This window comes from Pygoscelis adeliae, unplaced genomic scaffold (assembly GCF_000699105.1).
Source record: "Pygoscelis adeliae isolate BGI_AS28 unplaced genomic scaffold, ASM69910v1 Scaffold184, whole genome shotgun sequence".
Taxonomy (NCBI): Eukaryota; Metazoa; Chordata; class Aves; order Sphenisciformes; family Spheniscidae; genus Pygoscelis; species Pygoscelis adeliae.
The window spans coordinates 230,871-250,693 of record NW_008824541.1 but is presented as its reverse complement, the minus strand read 5'-3'; the positions used below and the strand labels follow the sequence as shown (position 1 = coordinate 250,693).

Genomic DNA, 19,823 nt, shown 5'->3' with positions numbered 1-19,823 from the left:
AACCAGAGGGGTAAGTGCCAGGTCTGACGCCGAACAGGGTGGGCAGGAGCTAGCACCCTTGAGCAGGACCTTGGCTGCTCCCGGGCAAGCCTGTGTCCCTAAACCCACATCTGAGCTCAGAGATGGGCTGAGGGGAGGCACGGGGACATTGTCACTTCTGCTGGCTGCTGCAGGGTAATGACTTCCAGCTCCCCCACCAAGTGGGCTCAAGGGGTTTCTCTGCATGAAAGGGTGTAGGAATAAATCGCTTTTCCTTCCCAAGCAAGTGAAGGTGGTTGGTACAGCCCAGCAGTTTGCTCCTTCAGCTGGTGAGGCTGGGGTGGCTTATAGCTCTGTCATCATCTTCCCCCGGAGCCTGTGTACAGCGAAGCCGGTGGGAGCTCCGTTGCTGACTTCGGTGGTGACGGGATCTGGAGGCTGAGCAGTGTCAAGCCTCTGTTTTCCATGGGGAAATGATATCTTAACATAAGATGACAATATAATTCTGCAAAGCCTTTCCCTGTTGCTTGTGTTTCCATGTTGGGGTGTGTGGTTGTTTTTTAAAGGAGGTGGCATTTGAAATATGAAGTTTGACAGCCGTGGTTAAGCCTGACATGACAGCCTGCTTTCTTCTTACTCATAGCGAGCTGAGATTTACACAATCCCTCAGGGACTGGTGTCTACAGCAATAGGCATCTCGTTCCTTCGTTTAAAATTATTTAAAATGTAATAGTTTGTTACGCACTTCTCTTCCGCGGGCGAATGCTCGTGCCACGAGAGCAGGCTGAGCAGCATCTCTTCTGAGCATCCTGCAAATGAGACCTCATGGGGTGCTTGGAGGGGTGTTGCTGGACGGAGAGGTGGGGTCACCTTTCCTTGCAGCATCCCTCCCGCTGCTGTCTCCGGGCTCGCTTTGCTTGTTCTCGCTGGATCCCGGTCCCGTACCCCTTTCTCCATTGAAAGCTCCCCTTTGATATGCTTCCCCGCTCGCAGGCAGGGCTGGGAGAGAGCTCGGAGCATCGCCTTGTCCACCCTGAGGCAAGGCGGACCCTGCCCACCCATGGCGGGGCAGTGGGTGCCACTGCTTCTCTGCCCTTGTTGGTACGGACCGTTTCCCAAAGCCTAACGCAGATCTCCACTGCGATTTTTAAGCCCATCCGTGCTGGTCTCGCTGACTTGCTTCCTCCCGGTGTGTGATGGGACCGGTCCCCAGAGCTGGTCACAGCTGAGCTCCCGCGGAGCTGAACGGCTGCAGGGAGAGAAATCGGGGCCAAGGCTGCTGCTGAGGGCATTGCGCTGGGCTGATGACTTTTTAATAAACCCAGCCCAGTACGTCGGGCAGCAGAGGAAAGGAAGAGATAAGGTGATAAAATGCATGTTAATATTATGTTCTTTAGTATAAGCTTGTGAAACTGGTGCCTTGCTTGGCTTTCTGTTCTCTACACTGGGTAACACCCTGACCAACCAACCCTGAAGCCTGCCCTGCTTTAGGTTGGAGATCCCCCGAAGTCCCAAGTTCTGTTTTAATATGGTCTTTTGGGTAGTTGTTCCTTCTCCCCCCCTGCTAAGCAGCAAGCAAGGAAAAACAAGCACTCTGCTACTTGGAAGGTCTTTTTGCCTGGTGCAAACTGTGTTGGTGAAACACCACGGTAAGACTTCGGCAGCACTGGTCTGTGCTGGGAGCCGGTGTGTTGCTGTTCGGTATGGGAGCTTGTTCTCCTCCTAACCTGGGCGCTCTGGCTCGGACGCTGGGACAGGAGTGGCCCAAGCGTTGGTTCGTGCAGAAGCAGAGGAGTTGCAAAGCCCTCGTGCTGCGGTTGCCTTGGTCTGGGGTAGTGAGGCGGGGACCTTGGCAGCTAAACCGCAGCAGGCTTAAATCTCCATAGCAAAGCCTTGGTGTGCTCTCAGTTAGCTCAGAGATGGCTCTTCGGCTCCAGGCATTATCCAGTGTGTATTCTTTTCCTGCGTGAGACCAAGGCTGTGTTTCCTTCCTCCTCTGCCCGCTCTGTGGAGAAGCCCGGAGCTGGGTGCAGGATGGATGTGGTTCACTCCAGCTTTGGCAGGAGTGCGGTGGCCGGTGGGGTCGTGGACCCGCTCCTGTTGCTGCAAAACACCCAAGGGGAGGGCGGTTTTCCTGCTCCGGTGCTGCTGCCGTTCCCGTTTGAAGGACTGTCGTGGCTGTGCTAATCCCACAGAAAATTGGCCTAATGAGCTCGTGTCGTTTGTTTGGACTTTTGAGCCAAGAAAAACACTCTTGGTGAAAATGAGGAAAAACCTCACTTCTCCATCCTTCGCTGATTTGTTCTGTCGGGAAGCGGGTTTTGATGGCTCTGCTGGGTTGCAATGGCCACGCAGCTCGTGGGGCCGGGCATAGGGATTTCCTTGGCTGGAGGGTGGGCTGCCGGCGGAGGCGCTGGCAGCGCTGCCGTGCGGCAGCCGGTGTCAGATCCTCGCGGCATCGGTGCCTACATGGTTCTCACCGCTCCCCTTCTGTCTCCCAGGTCATGCTGGCCGCTTCCTACTGGTCCCTCCTGGCCCCGGCTATCGACATGGCGGAGGAGTCTGGCAGCTTCGGAGCCTTCGCTTTCTTCCCGGTGGCCGTGGGCTTTGCCCTGGGAGCAGCTTTCGTGTACTTCGCCGACCTGCTCATGCCGGCACTGGTAAGTAGGTGTTCCGGGGCTGGGGGGCTTCTGCTCTTCCTTCGGCTCTGCCGTGACAGAAGCCGGTTACAGATTGGTTTCTATCACAGATTTAATGAAACCATGTTTTCTCCGAGACCCTGGGTGGCTCTGCCAGTGCTGAATGCAGCTTTAGGCTGTCTGAGCTCTTTTTTCTTCCTTTCCTCCCCCCCCCTTCATGCTTCTGCTTTTGTTCTTTTCACTGGCAACACTTTGCAAACAGTTCAGGTGTGACCTTCTGTTTCAGCCCAGGGGTTTAATTTGCAGAGCTGCCAATCTTCTAAGCATTTCAAAATTGAATGAACCATCCTACTGTCTAAGAGTGTTATTAAAAAAATAAATAAATTGGAAGCTGTTGGATTTTTACAGCTGAAAACACAAGAATGGCTTAGTCGGTAAAGATATTTTCAACAGCTTCCAAAGAGCTTTTTAAACTTTAGAGTTATTTTAGTGGAAGGGAAGGTTATGAGTAAGGAGTAGTGTGAGGCTTTCCATTTGGAGAGTGGTATGGCTGGTAACCCTGGTGTCTAGGGGAGCCTGCAGCATCAGCCTTCCTCGCTCCCTTGCTTTTTGAGCCTCTCATAACAGGTACAGTCAAACGCATCCTCAGCTATGAAGAAAATTGCTTGATATTACGGTGTGTCGCTTCCAGTGCAAATGGATCCATTAGAGTAAAGAACAAATAAATGAAACGGCAGCGGTGTCAGACGGCTGAAAGCCTGGCCTCCCTCCGCACTCTCTGCCTGCCCGTGTCCTGGCTCTTCTTGGGGCTCCCGAACCCTTTGCAGGATGCGGGGGGGGGCGGGGGGCTGCCGTTGGGCAGCCGGAGCCCTTGGAAACCGTTTGCCACCGAACCCTGCTTTTTTTCTTCTGCTCTCAGTAACCTGAGGTCTCTTGCCTGCGTTGGCCATCGCAGTGATCGTCCTTGTTACAAGGTGCTGGATGCGGCCCGGGATGTATTTGATCAGCTGCCCGAAGCTGATGTTTCCCAACAGGGTAGATAAACAGTTGCACCACAAAACCCGCTGCTTCCTGATGGGGCCGGCGTTTCGTTTTGAAATGGGAGCGTGAGTGAAATTCTTCTGTCGCAAAGAGCAGGATGGAGTGGTGGCAAGGGCGGCCAGCGTGCACGGTGGCGAGGGCGATGGTCTTGTAGGGAGCAGAGCAATATATATGAAAAATATACAACTATATCTTGCTTTAAATCCAGTTCAAATACCAATGGGAGAGGAGCTGTTGCCTTCTCTGGCTCGACACAGCTGTTTGCACCGTGCGGGAGAGCATGTGCCACCACACACTTGTCCCAGGGGGACTTCTGATAGCTGGTGCGTGTGCTAACGCCGAGCTCCGAGAGGGTTTACACCCTGTGGCTAATGCTGCTGCCTGTGTGCCTTGCTTCCTGCAAAAGTGGGTGTCCTCGCGCTGGGGTGTCTCCTCCAGCCGGATAGCGGGCAGGACCCACCTTGTCAGAGTTTGTGCAAATGCAAAACGCCGCTTGTCCTTCCCCCGGATAACTCGGGCAGGGTCAGGAGAGCTGGCGGTGGGTGGGGGGGTTCCTGCGCTCCCTGCCCAGAGGCAGCAGTGACGGCTCCTGGGGCTGGTCAGAAACTCTGCAATGGGCAGGGGATGGGACTTTTGGGATGCTTTAGGGAGAGGACAGGGTACCCAGAGACTTGGCGAAGTTACGAGGGATGCTGTGGAAGGAGCGTGGGTAGAGGTTAAAGCTGAATGTGCTGAAATGAAAATCAGCAAATGCCTGGTCAGTCCTGAGCCGTCCTCGAGGCTGCGCTGGCAGGGGAATTTGGCTCAAGATGCATCTCCCTTCAGTTGGAGCCCAGACTTCTGAGGAACCAGTGCTGCTCAGACAAGGGTTAAGCCATTGCACTTCACTTCCAACAAGTCTTGCTTCTTTCTAAATCCGTTAAAATCTCAGGGTTGGTTCCCCACACTCCCCCCCCTAAAGTTAGGTGAGGAAGGGATGCTGGCAAGACCATGGGGCGTGCTGTCCCTGGGAGGGCAGGGATGATGAGGGATCTGTTTTTAGCAGGCTGCTCTTTGCACAGAGAGCTCTCTCGCTGCCTGGCACTCCTCCCTAATTGGTTTGCTGGATAGCAACAGGTAGTAAAAGCTTTTAATGACCCCTTATCACCCCAGCCCTGCTCCCCGGGGAGGGAGCAAGGCTTGGCTCATGCTGCAGCCCCACTGGGAGCTGGGCGGCTCTGGTGGTACCAGAGTGTTTGCTGAATGGCAGAGCTGGGGCTGGTGGGAGGGTTAAGCCTCCAAGACAAATTGGTTAATGATGCCGAACAGCTGTAGTCATTAAATTCCTTATGAAAGACAGATCTAATCTATTACATCTTTATCTTGTGCCATTTCCCCATGTGAAGACTTTAATGTGTTTGTTCGTCCTTTAGCTGAGTTTATGGAGGAGGAGACGCTGACCTGGGAGCGTTTGGCTTGGCTGGTGGAGGACAGCAAACCACAACGGGGTGTGCGGGTGGGCTTGGAGAGCGAGACCATTGCAGAAACGGACCTCAGGAGTTCTAAAAAAGGGGATCTTCCTTATTTTGGCAACCGTCTCCTTGCATGTCGTGTTCAGCCAAAGTGTGTCTTTACCAGCTGCGCTGGGTTCGGTGGCTGGGGAGGCGGTGGCAGAGCTGGTTCTGCAGTAGGACGTTGCTGTAGTTTCAGAAATATCTTAAACCACTAACGAACGGCCCGTCTGTTTCTTCCCTCCACTGGCCCCGATGATGCCGCAACAGGTTTCTCTCCTTTCTTTGCTCTAGTTTAACCTTATGGCTACTTTTTAAGTAAGAACTTGGCTTTCAAGTGGGATTTGAGGAGGCTTCTGGATGGAGAGGGGCAGGTGATGGGGCGGTGTATGAGATGCTATTACCTTTACTAAAAAGGGTTGGGGCTGCGGGTCTTCGATGTCAAGACCCGAAGCCTTTGAGGGAGAGTTCACTTAAAAATACCGCTCAGTGCAGTAGGTCCCTGATCGCTGAGTAGCTATTTTGGGTCTACTGTAACGCGTAACAATGCTGGAATTACGTATTATTCTCATCCTTCAAATCTGTCTTGCAGCTCTGCTGACTTGGCTGGCTTTTGGTCAGAGTGTGATGTTTTATTGGGTTTCCGTGATGGGTTTCTTGCTCCGGCCTCCCTCTTCCCAGGGGAATTCCACAAGAGTCCAGAGGATGCATCCAGCCCTGACCCCACCTTTCAGACGGTCCCTGGCTGCTTTTGCTCCTGAATTTTCACATGCATGTCTGTTGCCTTTGTCGTCGAGCTGCCGGCTCCCCAAGACCTCTCCCGGTGGTGCTGCAGGCTGTTGGAGTTCCCACAAGTGTTCCTGCGCCCACATGGGTGGGCTTTGGGTGGGATGCTGGGTCCAGGTGCAGCGGAGCGCCCGTGTTGAAGCTGTGGCTTCCAGGACCTCCCTTGCTCCTGCCTTTTCCGGATCACCGCCCTTAAATGCTCCTCCGAGTAAGCGGGAATTCACAGATGTGATGCTGGTGGGGTTGGGAAGGTGACATGGGCAGGGGTGAGGAGAAAGCAAGCTGGCCATAGCGGAAGATAATAAACCCCTCGTGGGCTGCGCGTCAGCTCGGCCGTACCTGCCTGCCCACGTGCATACGTGCTTCTATTAACCACCTTATTCTTTCCGCTCCCCGGCTGCATGATGTCCTCTCGGCTCCGTGATCATTACACTAAATAGGATAATGAGGCTTAATCAGCTTCATCTCCTCTACCTGTAGGCTTCATTTTGCTCAGAAACATGTGTCCGTGTACAGAAAGCAGCTCTATCGCTCCCATCGTGGTGGGTGCAGGTCTGCTAGAGGAGCTGAGCTCGGTCCGGGACCCGGATGGGTGCTGCGGCGTGCAGGGTCTGGGGCAGCCCTGGGGTGTCCCCTGGGAGAGCTGATCGGTGTTCAAGGGGGAGGGAGAGGAAGGCAGATGTTGCAGGAGGACCCGGAGTTAATATATAATCCAGGGAGAGAACTGATGGGCCATTACTCGGTTATAACTAGGAGCCTGCCAATACTTCTTGTGTAAAAGATGATTGGGGATGGGAGGTTGGGGAGCCAGGGCTGTAATTCTGTCCTGGAAATACCATCTCAATTGGATTTCTAAATTTTTTTTTCTTGTCAGCTAGATACAGGGTTTGTTGTTCTTTTTTTCTGAGTACAGAGTAAATCAATAAAGCCGCATGTGATGGGTGGACCATTCCTTAGATTTAAAACAAATAGTAGCTAAAGTGCCGTTTAAAAGCCTCTCGCCTGGGTTGGTGTGTGCTCCGCGGGTGCTAGCGCTGGCCCCTCGTGCTGCAGGAAGGACCAGCGCAGCCGAAACCCCTTCCTGGAGGTCCAGGGCTTGTGTTTCATACCCGTTTTGAAACCTTTTGGGCTGTGGTTTGCAGCTGCATAATGGTTTTCCTGAGCAGGCTGAGGATCTTCACGTGGGATGGTGGAGTGTGGAGCGGGTGCGTGTGTGTGTGTGTATGTTCGTAGTAGGAGGCTGGATCCTGTTAATCCTCTCAAAACGTGCTCCTGCCCTTTTCTATTTTTGCAAATGGAGGCTTGCAAACTTTTTTGGAATATGGTCTGGGATTGGACATTTTGCACAGTGAATTTTAGGCTATTTTTGGCGAGCATCCTTGGGAATGATTTGAGAACTTGATAAACAGATATCTGAGGGATACTCTCCCTTTTAATAACAGTGGTGTCTGTCGTTTGGCTCAATGTGCCTCGAGGATGTACATTTTGCTTTCTAAATCTGTGCAAGTCACGTATCTGGGGAAAGTTGAGAATAGCGCGTGGATGGTGAAGCTGCAGGAGGGGGAGGAGAGACCATCACGCCCACTCCAGGCGTAGCTGCATGTTATTTAGAATTGCAGTTTCTTTCTCAGGGCTAAACCACAGCTGGATTAGACCACGGGAAGCATCTTTTTGGGGGGGGCACTAGGTAGTGATTCCTAGCACATACCTGGTGTACCGGGGTAAAGAGGCAGGGCAATCCTTAGTGTTGTGGGTGCAGTTTCAGGATGTTGGTGATCCTCCCGGCTCGGCGTCGGCAGCGTACGTGCTTCCACCCGGCAAAGATGGAAAGCTTTTAATACTGCTCTCCCTTCTGGTTTGCATGGAGCTGGATTTGATGGGTTAATTATTTCATGAGGCAGTAAAAATGTGCTGGGTCTTGTCGCCGGTGTTAATTTATAATCGGAATAAAGGTTCCTCTTATGCAATTTGCTAATTCCTCTGAGACATGCCCATCACAAGTTCCCATTCCTAATGTGCTTTTTCCTGTTCATCTGTGACTCCTAGAAAGTTAATTAGCTGCACATCCTCATTGCCATAGTAGGTAGAGGCTTTTCCGATTTGAGCATTAACCAAGGGACACGCCTGTGTGTGGGGCATGTGTATTTTCTGGCTTATTAAATTTTTTGAGTGTGGGACTGAAGCACTGTCCAGAGCAGCCCGGGGACCCAGGTGCGGTGGTGTTGGTGGCATCTCGCTGAGCTCAGCCTGGCAGCTGCATGTCTTTTAGCCACATAATCTCGGGAAAATTTTCAAATAAAGGGGTTCCAGTGAGGTGGCTTTGGTGGTCTGGGGCATGCAAAGTGACTCTACCCTTTTTTTACATGCAGACTGTATTCGGTCTCTCCCGGTCCGTGCTCCCGGCAGCCCTGCCTGCTGGCTCCCGCTCCCTGCAAAGATTTCCTGCATCTCGGCATTGCCCTCCCAGTGAGAGCTGAGCTGGCGTGGGGATGCCTGGCTGCAGAAAGTGGGAACGGGCAGACACGCGAATGCACGGTTGCAAAGCTGTGTCTGCACCGTGCTCGTGCTGCCCTGAGCTAGGGGCTTAGCCCCCCTCAAAGCGGGGGCGATGCAGCCCCTCAGGAGCCAGACAGCCCCGCTGCCATCGCTGCGCTTTCATACCCCTCGGCCGGATTGACGTTGCACCGAGTCCAGCCTGAATCAGTATTTTGCTTGTGCAGGGGCTGCAGGAGACGAGCCTTTGCCTCGCAGGGGGGTGAGGATGGTCCAGAGGGACTCGGTTGACATGGGCTTGCGTGAGCTGCAGCTTGACTCGTGCATTCCTGGGTTGCTCTGATTTCCTTTGCTTAGGGGACAATAAATAGCAGCCCGTCTGTTTGTTTTGTTTTGTGGCATTCTGGCCCTTTTCCACTGGCTCCGGAAGGAAGGAAGGATCTGGCTCTGATGACTGAGGAAGGGAAACCTTTTTCAGGAGCCTCATCAGGGAATGTAGCAAAGCCTTCTATTGGGAAAGGTCCTTCCCCTTCTAGCTCTAAATAAATAGGAGTACCTGGGCATGAGTTTTATTAACTTGTCAAATAAACGCAACCCAACTCTTCCCCGAGGCCAGCCGCAGAATGTTACGGATTTGTGTGGGACCGATGCCTGGGACCGGCTCCCCCGTGTCCTGTCCCAGGCAGGTGGCGAGGGCAGGATTTCAAACGTGATGCCTGGCGCTGACCACAAAGCCCACCCATGGGATCCTCTGAAAGACCCTTTTAGAGTCCCACTTCTCGAGGCCGGCACCCAGAAACCCCTAAAGGTTTATTTAAAATCTGTTTGCCCATATGATCTGTGGAAAGCCTGCCCGCCTCCCACCCCTTCCCTGCCCATGTGCGGTGGTTTTAGTGATTGAAATCCAGTTGTTGCTGGATGGGGAGAAATTATTTGCAAAAAAAGCACACAGTTGTAATTATACTAATTTTTTAGAAAAGCGTTTTATTTTCTTAATGGAGGTAAAGGGTTATTTACTTCCAGAGCGGAATTTTTCATCTGCTCTTAATTATAATTCTCTCTCATTATGCAACAAGCATTTCAAAAAAACATTACATTTGAAGCCCCAAAGCTAGAGCTAAAGAGCAGAGATGCTTTGAATCCAAGTCAGGGTTAAACTCCCCTCCCACCCTCATTAGGTTTATGGGGACAATCACTAACTGCACTGACAGCAGATGAAATCCGGAGCAGTTTGACGGCGCTTGCAGCAGCGTGGCTCTGCGGGCTGACAGCAGGGTTGCAGGGGGAGCGAGGAGGTGGAAAAAAAACCCGCTGTAAAAAAGCAGGAACTGAGAAAACCTGGCTTAATTCTTTGTTCAATAAGCTCCTGCACTGGATACACGTTTTTCCACCATTCCCTTCTCCGTTATGTGCCTGTCCCTGTGATAAAGCACCTTTCCCCACCGGTTACCTCGAGCGGGTATTACCAGCTGATAAGGCTGGTAATGTAACACGGGGCTTTTCTCTCCTCCGTGGCTCAGCCTTTGCTGATTGAATTTCAATTACTGTTCGGGGCCTGGCTCAGAATTGTAAAAGAGGATAAATTTTCCAAACGGAAGAGCACACTGGAATACCAGATCTCCCCTGTATCTGCCAGAAGAGTCTGGCTGGCACCGCGGGGAGGGATGCATCGCTGTTGGTGGGTGCTGGGGGGAGTTCTGCTGGATCCTGGACAGTGTCTGACCTTTTTGCTGATTGAATTTGAGCGCTCTTTTTGTTAAGTTTTAGCCCTGGAATAAGCAGAAAGCAGGCAGCAAGCTCCCAGGGGGAGAGCAGGGTGTGGGTGCTGACCCACTGCTCACAGCTGAGTGTGGTCCGGAGGGGATGTGGGTGCTCAGTGTGCCCCGGGGTTGCACCCGTGCTTCAGGTTGGATGGGCTCTGTTGGTGGGAGCCTCCTGGGCCCTAAAAGCTGGTGGTGATGCTTGAGAAACTTCAAGCTCCCTTCCTTGCTGCAGTGATGCTCCGCAACCTGCCTGCATCCAGGCAGGCTCTGGGAAGGAGTCGGGAGTCCTCTGCCTCCCTTTCCTGTGACCGCGGTGCCGGTTGGTGGTGCAGAGCCTGCTGCCCTGAGACGGCATCGCCTGTAAGACTTGCTCCTGTAGCATCCATGCTCTTTGTCCGAACACCTGAACGAGGCCCCGTTTAGCCACGGGCACGCCGAGTGCTACGGATGGTTCCTTGGCTGTTCTTTGATTTTAAAATCTGCCTTTGAATTCGCTCATAGCGTAACCCCAAATTAATGCCTCCGCTGTGAAAAGTAAACCTGCCGTTAATATGACAGAGAAGCAGCGAGTGAAGTTGCAATTGGTTGGGTCATGAATGTCAGGGAGAGGAAGGCTGCTTTCATGGAGATCACGGAAAATATATACGCACAGATATATAACTGCAACACAGTGCCAGCTTGCTCTCAGGGTAAACTCTGACTCACCCAGACTAACTTGACACGCTCTCTGCTTTGAAGACGAGCTGTAAAGAGTCAGTTTTGTGCCTCTTGTGTGCGTATGTCCTCAGGGAGGACACTCTCCCTCTGCCGATGGGTAAGTCGCTGCCTTGTGATGCTCGGCGACCACCCTTCGGTGCAAACGGCTCCGCACGGTGCCAGCTGCACGCTGCCTCCCGGCTTATAGATGCTGTGGGTGGCTGCTGGTGAGTGGTGTAAAACAGACATTGACTCTTAATCCAGTGGAATATTGTATTATATATTGTATTATAAGTATATTATTAATAGGCTGATGACCCTGCTGGAGAGTGGCACGCTGCTGGGGAATTGGGGAAAAAACGGCTCGTTTGTTCCTTTCTCCTCAGCCTGGCTGAGGCTCCTCTGCCGGCGTTTGGACCCTATGGGTGTCGCTGCTTTTGCACCCACTCGATGCTCTGGGCACGTGGCCGTGGGGTGGTGTGTCCTCCGGTTGTGCCGGTCCCAGGGGGATGCGTTTGGGGTGTGCTATGCTCAGGGTGTGAAAATCTTTGTGGTGTGTGTTCCTGTCTCCCCCCATCATGCTCTAGTTATCAACGAGGTGGTGAAAGTGATGTGACTTTAATCTGTTGTCTGCAGGCTTCAGAGCTAATGCAAACTGAAAAACTGACTGGAGGAGTCCCCTCTTCGAGTTTCAGACTGTTTACAGGCTCGGGAAGGTGTCTTGCTGTTGGTTTGCATTTCATACGTGTTTTTTAAGGCCTGTCAAGACTTTATAGGTGAGGTACATACTACACGTAAAAATAAATGCTGTGAAGGGTGATTTCAGAGCTCGATTTCTGGACTTCAGGTTGTTGTGGTTGGAGTCAAGCGCCCAAATGAGTTACCCGTGAAAGCCTAGGACGAGCCCTGCCTGTGGGGCCGGTTGGAGGGGAACCAGCTCATTCACCAGCTCGAAATTCAGCTGTGCCCTGTGGGACAGTCCCAGATTTACTGTCCTGAGCTTCCAAAGGAAGGGAAATTGGTTAGCTTCTCGGTGGTGGTAATCAGGAAGTGCCTTGTCCCTTATTACGTCTCTCTTCTGTAATGAATTAACAAATTAATTGCACTAGCTGAAGAGAATGAAGGGCCTCTCCTGTGGATTCGTTGTGCTGTGCTTCAGGAAGGTGTTTCAGGCTCCCCTGGCTCTGCCGTGGCTCCTGCAGACGGGCAGAGGAGTTGGCGTCTCTCTTGGGCTTTGGTGCTATTTTGGTAGTTATGGGATGCGCAAGAAGCGGAGAGGAGAAGAGCAGAAACCGTGGCCTTGGGAGTGAGCTGGCTGCGGGCTGGGTCCCCGGAGGCTGCGCTGGCGCCCGCGGGGCTGCGATGCTTCGGGGGCATGCAGGGAGAAGGGGCTGCGCCCCAGCAGCGCTGCTTCTCCATCCGTCTGCCGGGCACTGGTGCGCGTCTGCTTTGCTAATTGCAGGTCTAAAGGAAGTTGTGTTTTAATGTAATGTAATTAGGCAGCAGCGGCATGGTGTGGCTCTTCATTTGAGGGGTGATGGATCGCTGGCTGAGCCCTGCTACATCCCGTCAGCCCTCCCAGGAGCCCTCGCCGTCCCCCTTTCCAGGGCTCCTGACTTCCCACCCCGCAGCAGCAGCAGCAGCCGCCGGCTTTGTTCACCCTTTCCCATTAATTCAATCTGCACTGATAGCAAGTCATTACTGAGGAGTATATTGTGTAAAAATGAGCTGTTAATTGAAGTTTTGTTTGCTTTTTCTCTTACCCTTGCAAAAAGCCTTGCATAATAAAGGACTGTAAAAATACATGTTGCCACACTACAAATATACAAGGTGGGAAGGGGGCAGGGAGAGAGCAAAGAGGCAAAGCTGGTCTCCATTAGATTTTTAATAAGCATGTGGAGAAAAAGCTCTTGTTAATCCCATCTGAGGCTTAAAGGTTTATTGCTAACAATTAAAATCTCATATTGTAGTGCTGACTCGATGCCACGAACCTCTCCGCTGTGTCCTGCTGAGCGAGCCGTGGGCATCGGGGTGTGGTGATGTGTGAGGCAGTCCTTAGGAAAATATCCCTTAGGATCTGGCTGTGAGCTTGGCTGTAACAGGCAAGTTTCCACCCAGCAAACAGCTGCAAGTGTGTATGCATCCTGACTGGTTTTGGTGGGCAGCGCTTGTGTGCTCAAAAACTCTGCCTGGAGCAACCGGTCCTTTGAAAAATAAATTTACTGGTTGTGTTTTGAGGTTTCTCCAGGCTTCCTGGTGGACAGGAGGTTGGTGACATGAATTGCAGAGGTAGGTTTTGTTTGTTTAACAAGTTGTTTGTTGTTTTTTGTGGTTTTTTTTTTTTTGCAAGGTTGCATGGCAAAAGCAGCAAAAATACTCCTGTGCTTTTGTTTTTCTAATGGCAAAGGTTACAAAAGTGACCTCCTTTCTGCCATGTAAAACATCACTGTTGCAAAACATCACGTTTTGTAACAAACCTCCTGGGTTTCCTGAGGAGCCTGGGAATTGCGTGTGTGTTCCCTCCTCCCAGGCAGTGCTCGCCCTGGCCCCGTGCCGTCGGGGCCACTGCCTTCCCAGACTGGGTGCCAGCGACATTCCTGCCATGTTTTTCCTCCCTCCTGGAAAGGCCAAAGCCCCAAACGTGCCAACGAGAAAAATCCGTAAATTTGTTTTTAATGTGAACGTTGCTTTGGCCAAAAGGATGTATTTGCCTGTGCCTGGCTCCCCTTGGAGCCCCTCGCGTGGCTCGTGGTCCGGGGCTGGTGCCGGCAGCACGTGCCCCGCTCCCTGGCAGGGATGCTCTCGGGTGTCCGGCCGTGCCGGCTGGGAGCGGGTACCCCAGCATCCTCCGATCGGAAGGGCTGTGTTTGACTGGCATGGGCTGCGGGATGCATTCCCCTCATTCCTGTTGGAGGGCAGATTTGGTTTATTTGAGGGTTTGGGGTTGTTTTTGATAAGTTTGCCTTCCTCCCTCCCTCGGCTTGCCAGACTTAGTGTTTCTGGGTGTGCTCGGTGCTGCCAGCTCGTGAGAGCACTGCAGGTTTTGGCACTGCCAAGGGTCTTCCATGGGCTGTTGTTGGTCGAGGCAGCCCCCAGGGCAGCCCCCATGCCTGGGGCTGCTCCGGGGTCACCCCGCAGGACACCCCGGCTGTCCCCACGCTCCTGGTGACACAGAAGGGAGGTGATTTATTCCTCCTGCCCCCGCAGCTCGTCAGGCCGGTGATTAAAGCTGCTGTTGGCAATTTTCAAGAATTATGAGTTATCAAAGTGGCTGATAATTAGCAGTGAATAAAATGTACTTGCAGTAATATTACATTAGTTATAGATAAACTGATACCAGCCTGCCTTAATATTCACTTAAGCTTCCCTGTTTGCAGTTATTAGGGGAAGGCTCTGGTGGTGTTGCGTTGCTGCCAGCTGCACTGTCAGGACGAGAAAGGCCTCCCAGCCTGATGTGATCTGCTCGCGAGACGCTGCCGGAGCAGATCTGCCGTGAAAATGCTGAGATTTTTGTCTATGGATGAACCTTTCCTTCCCAATTCCCGCCGCAGCGCTGCCATAGCTACAAGCCTCCTGCCTGCTGCAGGCAGGGCTGCGTGCTGGGCCAGGGGAGGATGCGGGGCTGGAGGAGCCAGATGGAAGATGCTTGGCATGGGAAGCGGGGACCCCCCGGGCCTCCCCCTGCGCCTGCTGCCACGGCTCTGGCAAAATGTCGGCGATCCCGGCGCAGGCAGCGGGGCTGGCATGGCGGGTTTTTTCAAAAGGTGGGCGACCGCGGCGCAGGCGGCGGGGCTGGCTTGGCGCGCATGCACCACCGAGCCGCGGGGAGGGCTGCGGTGCTTGGCGTGTTGCAGGATCAGGCCCTCAGGGTCTGTTCCTCCTTGGGAAATTGGGTTTCGTGAGGATGCTCTCGCGTTAAGCGATTGCCGGATTGATCGTTTGGCTCCTAGGCCTCTGCTCAGGGTCGCCCCACTCCTGCCTGGCGCTGAGCAAGCTGGTGCCGGTGGATTTCCACAGGGACTCCCGCCGTCATTGAGGAGCAATTCCCTTCCAGCCCCCTTGCTGGTGGGGGAAGCGATCTCGACCTGCTGGTGACACAGCTCTCTACTCCGGAGCTGCTTCTGCTGCTGGCATCGGTGGGGGGGACAAGGATGGATTTGGGACCTGGCTGTTGGGATGGGGGCTTGGGCTGGATTCGTAGACCCCAGCAGCACGAGTGCTCGGGTGATGCTTCCCACGCGCTAATCTTTTCCATTTGCCACCTTCTCTCATGTGGTTCATCTTCTCCTGCCGCTGTATTTGGCAGCACTTTGAGGCTTTGGAGGATGTTTCTGATTACGGCCTCTGGTTGCACATGCTGTGGTTTAGGGTTTAGGAAACGTCAGGTAGTTGAATTCTGGGGTGAAAATGGAAGAAATCCGTTTCACGGCATGATAGACAGCGCTGACCCAGCTCTTGTTAGCAAGCCCAAAAAGAATTGGCGTTAAAGTACCTTTCTGTCTGCCCTGCCCGTTACTGCTGCTCGGTTGTTAGCAATCTCCAAACTAAAATGCAAACCGAGATGTACCTGAAACACTTGGAGACCCTTAAACTTTCATCTGAAAATGAAGTTGGCTTTCTGTCTTCATTACGCGGGGTGTTGTCGATGAGGGGTTGGGGTTACTCGCTGTTACTTGCTGTCGCTCTGGCAGCCGTAGCCGTTAGCGGTGATCCAGGGCATGCTGGGTGTCCCCAGATTTATTCCCAATTTACAGGGGCACAGTCTGTCTGGCCAAAGGGGTTCAATTAATCATAAATATGACTGTACCCACTTCAGCGTTGAGAAGGGCCTTTTTTTTATTGCATGGAGTATTTAAGGTTGCACTTGAGTTGTTGATTTTAGTATTTCGAGTGGGGGGTTGCCAGTGATCCTGGCTTTGAGAGGAGCTGCAGTTCAAGTGCTCTTAAACGCCTGCCTGCTAGCCCCTTCCCTTAACCCATCCCTTCGTGCCAGGTCAATATTGACCAAAACCATGCTTTTTTCCCCCCAGAAAAGGTGAGGGGACGCATTGTTTTTTGGGGATGCTGTACTGGGAGAACGTGGAGCTGGCTGACCGCTTTTTTGGAGGGATGCCTGGTGCCATCCAGGCTTCTGGCAGCACAGCTCGCCGCAGCCTTTAAACTCTGTCCCAGGCACATCCTCACCCACCCGACTGTTTGTGCTCTTCTAATGAGCGCTGGCTTCTGGTCCCCGCAGAGCAACACGGAGCCTTCGTAAGGAGCCCTAGCCCGGCGTTTGCTCCAGCACGGTGCTGGGGCGGGAAGTGATGCGGCCAGGTGGTGTTTGGCTTTTTTTTTAATTATTATTATTAAAAAAAAAAGCTGTTTGAAACGAGGAGGGCTTTGGAGAAGTGCGGGCGTGAGCAGGACCTCCCTTCTGCACCCTCGGCAGCGGGGCTGGTGCGAGGTGCTGCTCCCCGGAGAGCGGGGCTGCGTGGGGGCTTGGCACGTCCCGTGGGTCACCGGCATCCTCGGGGATTGCTGCTGCTGTCCTCGAGCACCCCTCTGGGGCCCTTTGGGAGCAGCGTGACCGGCCGAGGTCTCAAGAGGTGAAATCGAAGGGTGCCAAGGGAGGGTGTGGGAGATGTAGCAGTGCGGGGCGGCTCGCCATCGCTCACGCCTTCGTTTGGTTCTTGGTGGGTTACAAATGAGCGCTGCTGGCAGGGGGATTCACAGCCGGCGCTGTGCTGGCAGAGGTTCACTTGGGAGCGTCGAGCCCTTGATATGTTGTTTCAAATAACAAAATACCAGCCTGTTGTTTTACATGCAAATGGGCGCTCTCTGGTAACTAAGTGCTTTCTGAGGAAGCTCTCTTCCAATCCGATCCTATTTCATGTTTTTAACATAAATCCGTTTATCTGCCTCAGAAAAGCCGGGCACTTGCTGCTTTGTTGCTGTACAGCCTTTGTCTCCGTCCCCAGAGGGGTCAGGCTCTGTGCAGAAGCAGCGAAGCCGAGCAAGCGGCTGACGCACAGAGCTCGCCACGAGCTCGCGGGGGGCGTGGGGAGGCCACAGAGACACTCTGCGTCCCTCCCTGCGTGCGGGGCAGCCGCTGACACAGGGGATTCTCTCCTTCCTCTCCTTGCTCCCCACTCCTCTTTTCTTTCTCTTACCGCTTTCTGGTCTCTGATCTGTTATCACTGTCTCTCTTTTAATAAGTGTGAAATGGCAGCCTCTGGGCACCATCAAAGCATGGCTTGTTATTGTCTCTTATTGTCTCCGTGTTAGCTCCTGAACAAGTTCGGACCATTTTTAAATTTTTTTTTTAATAAGGTAGTAAAATTCATGCTATTTCTCTTTCCTGTTGAGGTGCTTTCTGCCGTTAGTTGATGCGTTATGGTCTTTGTTTCCTCTGGCTTTGTGGAGCCTGTTCCAGGGCGTTTGCTGGATTAAAGCCAGTAAGACATTGCATGGGAAGAGCAGCGTCACCGACCTTCCCAGACAAGCAGCACCTCCAGATTTGGTACCAAGTGATCTACCCAAAGCCAGACCATCAGCTTTAGTCATCACTATTTCTTTATTAATTTATTCTCCTTCATTGGTCAGGTGGAGAAGAGCAGATTATTTCTTAAAGGTGTCACTCGCTCTTCATTTCTTTTTAAAATTGGCTTTGGTTCAATTAGCAACTTTTGCAAGAGGCTGGCTGGGCAGCAGGATGCCAGCTGAAATCCTTGCCTCATCTAAAAGCGAGCAGCTGCCGCCTCCTCCCTGTTGCACCCCTTCGCCCCGCAATACCAGGGCGATACCATCGATACCGGGGTGGTGGCCGCATCGCCCAGATGCTAGCAGGAGAGGGGCACATTTCCATAGAGATAAATTCGGGATTGCTGCAGCTTTTGGGTAACAGAAGCAGGATCTGCCTGTTTAGGCGGGTGCTGCATGGAGTGGGGTGGTTCTCTGCTCTCTGCGAAGATACCTATTTTCCTCGTCTGCTTTTACACACGAGGCCGTGACAATCTAATGACCTTTCCGTTGTAGCTCCGCAAGCAGAGACGAGTGTGGTGGGGACTCCCGCTTCCCAGAATAGTTTTCCTCCAAGATCTTCCTGTCCAAGTCTCTCATTGCATCTTGCTTTTTGAAATAATCAGCCCCCGTGGTTATTTCAGTTAACGCTAATTACTGGCATGAACTAATTAATGTGGGTTGACTTTCCTCTTCTCTTTCTAATGCTTTTTTAACCCACTGACACATTCCAATTAAGGGACTCATGCAGGGACTGGACTGAAATGACTCAGAGCAATCACAGTTGGAATAAATCGTTTGCTTTGCTGAAGGTCACTAATATTTTTTCAAATTGCCAGCGTTGGGTATTTGTGCCTGCCAACAAGGAGATGACCTGACCTTACAATAAGCATCTGAAATATCTTCAAGCGTGCCTCCATCTTGGTGCAAGCAGATTTGCGGGTACCACGTCGATAAGCGTTTGATGTGCTGAGAACGGTGGCACAGAAAACAGCCGTGGGAGGCTTCTCATCAGGACTGCAGACCTTGAGGCAAGTGGTCTTGACCTCGCAAGGACCTTGCTTGTTTGTATCTGTAGCTGTGCAATGGTAATAGAGGGCATACACTGGATGTTACCTCCCTGCTCGTGCTTGTACAAGTGATTTCTTTTCCCCTTGGTTGGGTTATTGTAACTTGCGGAGTCCTGTGGGTTCTGGCCGAGCCCTGGGCTCGCTTCCCTGCCTCTGCTGACAAGGCCCAGTTGAGAGGCGGCTGTCTTTGGGCTGGGGGGAAGCCACAAATCTGGTGGTGATAAAGCCTGCAAAGCTGCTGTTGCAGTGTTTGTAGCCCGTTTAACAAAATGCTGGTAGGAGCCGTGTGGAAGGAGAGCCTTCTGCTCCGTGAAACCTGGTGTTCCCAAAGTCCGAGGTGAGAGCAATGGCAAGTGGGAGGCAGCCGGCGGCTGGAGCAGGGCTGGAGAGCCCCAAGCAACGCTTGCAAATCTTTCCTGTGCACTTAAAGTTGAGGCTTTACTTCTGCAGCTTCAGATTCCCATCCTTGCTTCTCCTCAGGTTGGCGTTTTCCAGAAGGTGATGCTACTTGCTTCCCAGAGGTGAAAACCCATTTAGCTTTTGCAGGGCCAGACTCTCTCCTGGATATAGGGAGTCTACGCTGCAGAAGTGCCAGCAGCAGGGCGAGCCCGTGAGTTGCCATTCTCGGTCTCTTCCTGCCTTATCCAAGTCGGGTTGTGATGCTGAAGTTCCCCTCTTTCCTCACTGTGTCATGTCATCCGGGTTTTGCTGGAAAACGCTTGTATTTCTACCTGCTCTTCCAGCTACTGCTCACGATTTTAAGGCGCAGAGCTGCTGGTGTGTCCCGTGGGCAGGTGTGATGGGGTGGTGTGGGTCTCCCTTCTCCCAGGGGGATTTAAACATGAGCACCTCATCGGTGCATCTTGTAATTGCTGGGTTAATGGAGGTGAAAGCACCTTGATTAAACTGCAGTAGAGAGCAGGTAGCAAATATGTGATTAGTATTAATAGCGCTGGTCAGACTATATTATGCAAATGATGGGAGAATAGATGATTTAGTTATTCATCTTTAACCTTTATTTTTGTTTAATGTGACCTTACTCATCAAGGCTCTCATTACCATCTCTGGCTGTTCAGCGTATGTTCGTTTATTCTGCTGCCATCGACCCATCAGCTAAACCCGTGTTCCCGTCCGGTGACGCCGGGTGCAGCCTGGACACCCCTCCTTGCGGGTGCTCCCAGGGGCTGGTTCCCAGCCCTGCAAGGAGTTGGGAACTCGGGGTCCCGTTCCCCATGTTTTGGGTAGAGCTGGTTACACCAGGTCATACAGCCCCTGCTGTGGGACACGTTCCCTTCTCTCAGCTGTCCGGTTACGGCTCTAACCCCATGTTTCCTATCGGTTTTGTAGCCGTCTCCGTGGGTTTTT

The 19,823-nt window shown here is 52.7% G+C and overlaps 1 protein-coding gene across 1 annotated transcript in view; it reads left to right on the top strand.

The window, feature by feature from the left end:
* The window catches only part of SLC39A11 (solute carrier family 39, member 11), a 96,311-nt gene that overhangs the window by 6,539 nt on the left and 69,949 nt on the right, over positions 1-19,823 (top strand). Inside the window, exon 3 of the mRNA XM_009321655.1 lies at positions 2,481-2,639. Coding sequence (XP_009319930.1) covers positions 2,481-2,639 — 159 coding nt within the window. The remainder of the gene's footprint in view (positions 1-2,480; positions 2,640-19,823) is intronic.